General features: G+C 40.1%; 1 protein-coding gene across 1 annotated transcript in view; it reads left to right on the top strand.

The window, feature by feature from the left end:
* Positions 1–2,561: 2,561 nt before the first annotated feature.
* The window catches only part of ANK3 (ankyrin 3), a 299,184-nt gene continuing 295,321 nt past the window's right edge, over positions 2,562–6,424 (top strand). Inside the window, exon 1 of the mRNA XM_065639540.1 lies at positions 2,562–3,145. Within this exon, the coding sequence (XP_065495612.1) occupies positions 3,083–3,145 (63 nt within the window). The 5' untranslated portion in view covers positions 2,562–3,082. The remainder of the gene's footprint in view (positions 3,146–6,424) is intronic.

Genomic DNA, 6,424 nt, shown 5'->3' with positions numbered 1-6,424 from the left:
ATAGTGGCTTTACCTGGCATAAAAGAACTTGGCACTTTTTTGAAGTAAGGAAGAAAAGAGAAAAAAACTCGTGAAAGGGTTTAAATGTTGACATATGAATGATTGCTTCAAATGGCAGAAGATGGATTCATTACATTTCTTTTCTGCAGGGTTGCTATGGTTAGCTGAGCAATATGGGGGGAGAGAGGAGTGTGAGATCTTTTTCTACCTCTCAGAGCATCTTGTGACTATGAAATTCTTCTATTGCTTATCTGGGTTTTTTTTCCTTCGTGTTCTAAATATACCAGTGCTTGGGAGATTACTCATTTTTGTGAAAATGAGAAAGAAAACATGAAAAATTAAAGGGGTTCTGAAATAAGGAGCCACCAAAGGTATTGATGCTTTAGGAATAATTGCATGCTCTGTGAGTTAGAAACAGGACACAAGTCCTAAAGCCCAGTAAACACAGTTTCCATCTCATGGGCTGGACTCGGGTACACAGCTGAATAACCAAAGTTCAGTGGGAACCCATGGTGTTCCTCCGCCTGCATACCTGAGCTCAGGGACTGGTTTAATGGGTCAGCTTCTCAACAGCTAACAGGCTGCTCTGGAAGGGGAATTTTGTCATTTTTATTGCTGAAGAAGCATGACTCTGCTTTATGACCTTTTAATTTCAAAAGTAATACAAAATAACTTTATATGCATACCATTAGCTAAGCACGCCACAAATTGCAGAGGCTTTCTTTTAGCTAGCCAGTTTAATGTACAAAAGCCTTAACTTGTTTTCAGAAGACACACTTGAATTTTACTGGAACTCCACCTATTTGGACTTATTTCTGAAAATGTGTTGTCCGGGTGGATGCAAGCATAGTAAAAAAAGGTCTTAAGGAAAGGAGATTTGCTTTGCACATGCGTTAGGGTAGGATGGTATTTTAAGTGTTTAAGCATTGTTTTACCCACTGTTAACCAGTAGAGAGCACTTTAGTTTATAACATAACATCTATAAAAAATGTGAGATTGGGAAAGGCTGGGGTTCTTTTTCTTTCTCTGAGACAGCCATTAAAAACCAACTGCCTGTGAAAATTAAATTCCTGTTTTTGTACATTATCAACGCTCTTTGTGTTTTGTAGAAAAATACTGCTTTATAAGTATAAATTTCTTTGTATGCCAATGATGGAAGATTGACATAAATTTTATCAGTATTCTCTTGATAGTGTTTATTTAAAGAGGTACAGATGTGAGGTGCATTTATGAGGTACAGTTCCTCAAAATATTAATGTTACCAAGCTGATGTGGAGACTTATCTCCCTAATTTGGAGCCACAGGTTCAGAAGGTGCTGGTTTGTTTCTAGCATGTGAAGATGGTGAGCACAAGGACTTGTTGCCAATGCACAGAAAACAGCCTCTGTGTGATGGTGCTGTTGTGGTTGCTCACTGGAATTCATTTTTAGGGAATGATACCAGGAGAAAGCTTTGAGGCAAATACCGTTATGAATCAGTGCATTAAATCTTCTTTTCTTAGTCTGTGCTATGCCTGTTGGTTGTCATGAGCGGAATGCTACTGAAATGGGGGTGAAGGATGGGAAAATATGAAAAGATGAGAGGTAGAGGATACTGATATTCACCTCAGTGTCCCTCACCTGCCCTCCCTCCCCAAAGAATACATATATTAATTGGAGGTTGCCTGTTGTTTTTTAAACAACCAACCAAACAAAAGCCAAACACAACACACAACAAAACAAAAACCTTGCATTGTCATTTGGCACCTTTGATGTGACTGGAGTTCCCAGAAATGAGCAAATGAATATTTCGCTACCTCAGGTCCACAGAGTGAGTGCAGTGGCTGGGGCTGTTGTGCGCTGACACCTGTCCCACCCTCCCACAGCCAGCTTGGTGGGAGGGGGAAGGTTGGTATAGGAATCTCTGGATGTACCTAAAGAGAGGTGTGTTGTCTTAAATGTGGTAATGACATAATGTAGACATGTCTTCAATGACTGCTGTCATGGCTCTTGGTAATGTGTGGGTTGTGTGGAACGCATCTTAATGGGCACAGAGGGGAAAGAATCATTGCAGTTAAGTGTCTATACTCTCCTGATATTTTTTTTTTTTTTTTCTCCCATGAGGCTTGTAGAGAAGTAGCCAAAGCATTCTGTGGAGTAGGTCACAGCATGTGGAAACATGATCTGTAACCTGTCAGTTGTGCACACACACGAGGCACGTAACACTTCAGTGGCGGAGCTGCATTAGTAGAGACACGGTACAAATCCTGTCACAGGAACAGGCGTTCAGGGAGGAGCAAGCTCTCACAGGCACGGATAGTTGTGCATATGTGTTTTGCTGAAACGTTGTAGCTGCTTTCATGAGATGAATAATTAATATTATAAACCTTATTGTTCAGAGTGGCAATTAGTGGTTACTTTGGATGGGGATGTGGTGCTGTTGGAAATGTAAACATCTCATCTAGCAATTTCTTCAGCAGCGTGTTGTGCCTTTTATTGTTTGAATCTGCCTGGGAGTGGCTTTAAGATCCAGTAACCCGATCTTTTATCACTCTTGGAGGCTTCCTTTTCGGGTATGCCCTGATGCATTCAACACATGTCGGTATTGTATGCAACCGGCAATCAGAGCGATTCAGGCTTGCTTTCGCTGTCTGCAAGAAACGGCAAATCATCCGCTGGTGAATGCTTCTCCGACCTGTCAGCCGTCTGAAGCTAATTTCTGTGTGGCTCATCAACCCCATTCAACACTGGAAGCGCTGTGGATGACCAAGCTAGAGAAGCATTGACAAGATCTTATCTCTGGAGTACAGACCTAGTTAAGAATGAGAAAGGAAAAGGGTTTTCTTGTCTGTAGAGGAACAAGACTGATGTGAGAACACCCAGTTTCTCACTGAGGAAAACAGAGCAAGGCTATGAGCAATTTGAGGCTGAGCAGGAGGAGCAGAGACTGCCTTTAAACAGCAGTTATTTTATTACTTGTCTGAGAAACGTCAGCAGATGGACTTTGGTTTCAGTGCTGTGAATATTTGCAGTGGCTTTGCATGTCGGAATACAAGCAGTGATCTCTTTTATTCCCGTTTCCCTGTATATTTACCTGCTGAAAAATGAGTGAGGAAGCAAAGGAGAAAAATGCTAAACCAGCTCACAGGAAAAAGAAAGGAAAAAAGGTAACTCCCTATATAGGTGGTCTGCCGTAATGCCTTTTTTTAGTCATTTTGTGTTTTAGCAGTTTGCTTCTGGGTGTGGAGTGGCTTTGGTTGGATAATTTGTTTGGAATAAGGATGATGGTAGAATTGGGAAGGTTTTGTTTTTGCTAGATGCTGATGGGTGTGTTCTTTGCTAGAATCAGTAAAGCCATCACAACTCAGTTGGTTTGAATTATTTAAATACTCCAGTGTTTAAATATATGTTAGTTATAGAATTTCAATGTGTATATAGTTTGCCTAGTGTATTCCAAATGTAAACAGGTACCTAAATGAAGCCTTTTTGAAAGGAGAGGCTGATAATCAACATGTACTCTTGTAAATGAATATTATGGACATTGCTAAGAAAAGCAAGTTTTACAATAAGGCTATGTTTTTAAAAAGCTACGTTTTTTACTGTACGCCACTTTGATCAGTTTTATATATTTTTAAGGCTTAGAAATATTGTGGTTACACTAAACTCTGGAATACAATTCCAATTTCAGTGAAACTAATTTATGTTATGGTGTTGTCTTTGTATGAGGCTGCACTCAAATTCGATTATTGCCTTCTGTGTTGCAGTTTTTTGCTTTCCTGATATCTGTGTAATTTCCCCCTACCATTTTGAAATGTGTGTTTTTCATGTGTTTACACTCAAGAGCCAGATTGTTAAATCTAGTAACTCGACTTCTTCGGGTTATTCCAACCCATATTTAAAATATTAACTCAATATATTAATTTGTAATGTGAATTTCCTTAAGTACGGTAAAAAAGACATCCAAAAGGTTTATCATTGTTGCAGATAATATATTCAGACTCCCCATCCTTCATTTTCTGAGTGTACGTTTGCCTCCCTACCATATGAAAGTGTATGACACCCTCATAGTTAATCCATTTCCTTGGTGAAGGATTGAGTAAAGACTGTCGAAAAGGCAAATTAAACCAGATTGACCCCTCTATTCTAAAATTGCAAAGAGCAGCTTTGGAAGGAAGCAGGGGAAAATATAACTGAAATAACTTTTAATGGTAAATTAGGATACCTTCCTAACATAAAAAAATGCTTACGTCAGGCATGACATATTGCCTCAGGACTAGAGGATATATCATAAAATCATAGGTATCTGCAACTAAATTCTGGAATGGGTTTCAAATTTTGACTACGTTGATGTTTTTACTATGTTATACAGATAATTTTTATTGCATTCAACAATTTAGCTGTAGTTTTGTAGCACACACCAAGTTTTATGGCTTAAGCTCATATAGGTCAGTCTTTAGACGACCAACCCAACAGCCAACAAGACAGAGCAGTTCAGGTGATTTAGGATTATGTGAAGTTTGGAGTCTCACCTGTTATTCCAGCAGTGGCTGGTGACTGTCTATCCATATCTTCACCTTATGAATTTGATATTTTCTGTGGGCAGGAGGCTACAGCTGCCCTGTCCAAATCCACCCTCCATCGACTGGCACAGTGTGTCACTGGTCTGAGGGGAGGTGGGTGGGGGAAGCTGTGGGACGTGTTTATGTTTGTGAGCTGCTCCTGTGAGCATTGAAGGCCGATATCACAACGCTCAGTTGATGCCTTGCAAGGTAATGGTGAAGCCCACCCTTGCGTACCTCCAGCCTTTGCCACATGAGCTGTAGGTAATGCCAGGTCATGACTACAAACCATTACGTTCCAACGTGGAGCAGCTAGAGCTTTTTAAATCTGCAGAAAGTATTGTTTCACTGTTCTGTTTGATTTTTCTTCATGCTGTTGGAATCGTTGGGGCTGTTGCTGGGATATGCTGCATGAGGCTGAGGCACATCCCTCGTGACTAGTGCACATCAAGGCTGCTTACATGTCAGCGTGAAACACAGGCTTGGGCCAGAATGTGCCCAATGGAAAGAGAAATGCTGCTTTGTGGTGGTGTGTGTTTTTTTTTTTTTTTTTTTTTTTTTTTTGAAACAAGAAGCAACTATTTCTTCTGGTCCTAGTAGATATTTTTCCCGCTTTTCACAGTTCATTGGGGAAGGTTCTAAATTTATTGTTTTGATTCAAAAGATGAATCTCTGAATGGCTAGTTAAAAACTTGGTGAACTCAGGAATGCTCTCCAAGAAGAGTTTGATAAACAAACGGTGTTTGGCTGCAAAATCCTGAGCCAGGTGAAAGCTTAACTGGGTCTGGGATTCCACTGAGTTACACCACCTGTCTCTCCTGAAAGTAGGTATTCCGAAATGGGTATTTCCGTGTCCTTCTTTCTGTTCTCTTTAGATAGTTCCTTTCTTGGCAGCTGTGCTTTTTCCATATTTAGCCTTTCTTTTGCTGCCTGTCACATTTGTCTTCAGAGATGAGGGGTGTCAAGTCTTCCTTCTGCTCTTTGACTGCTGAAGTGCTCATTCATATCCCATTCCCTCTTTCCAACTCTTAGTTTTCCTGTTCTTACACAATTTTTGAAGTAAAGATACAGGAAGAGCAGGAGGACAGCAATGGAAAGCTCACCCAGTTTACTATAGGGAAATTAAAATCGGTAGTGTGTGTTCTGAATTCCCGAAGTTGTATGATTAGGGTGTACCACAAAAGTAAGCCTTAACCTGGCAAACAGTGTCTCCCTCACTTTTGAGCACAAAGACGTGCAATAACTCTGCATTTATAACACATTGCCCAAAGCAGAAGATTTTCTGCAAGTATGCTGGAAATTTCGGTCTAGATGGAGAGGATGAAGATAAGAAACAGATTAGGAGGTGTTGCTGAGATTTCTTTTGAAGGATGGACAACTTAGATGAAAGCAGAACAATATTCTGTTTAGCACTGATATTGTGGGGATATAGCTTTCAAAGGATAGCAGTACTGCATCAATATTTATTACTGAGGCTACACTGAACAGGATTATCTCTAATGGAATAGGAAGCCTAATTAGTTCCTCTGTTCCATCATTCAGGGTTTCTCTCTCCCAGCAGCCTGTGTCTCTTGCGCTTGAGCTTCAGTCATCCTGCAGTTTCCAGCCCTTTTTTAGAGAGTCAGTGCTTTGAACCTGTCAAGTTGAATCCTTAGGCATTATGGAGTGGCTTTTCTTGTATGTTTGTGTCATCACTTTTCAGTAAACTTTGGAATCTCTGTTATAGAAGAGCACTGAACTCAACTGTCACTAGAGATGCAAGATGTGTTTTGATTTTTAACAAAAGAGAAGTATTCTGTCCTCTTTTAAATCAAACTACTGGGACGAAATTAGCCATTAAAATATTTGTGGTCCTTGAAGCTTTAAAAGATAATCAGGAGTGCATAA

Source organism: Caloenas nicobarica, chromosome 7, assembly GCF_036013445.1.
Source record: "Caloenas nicobarica isolate bCalNic1 chromosome 7, bCalNic1.hap1, whole genome shotgun sequence".
In the NCBI taxonomy this organism is placed as follows: Eukaryota; Metazoa; Chordata; class Aves; order Columbiformes; family Columbidae; genus Caloenas; species Caloenas nicobarica.
This window is presented reverse-complemented; position numbering and strand designations above follow the sequence as displayed.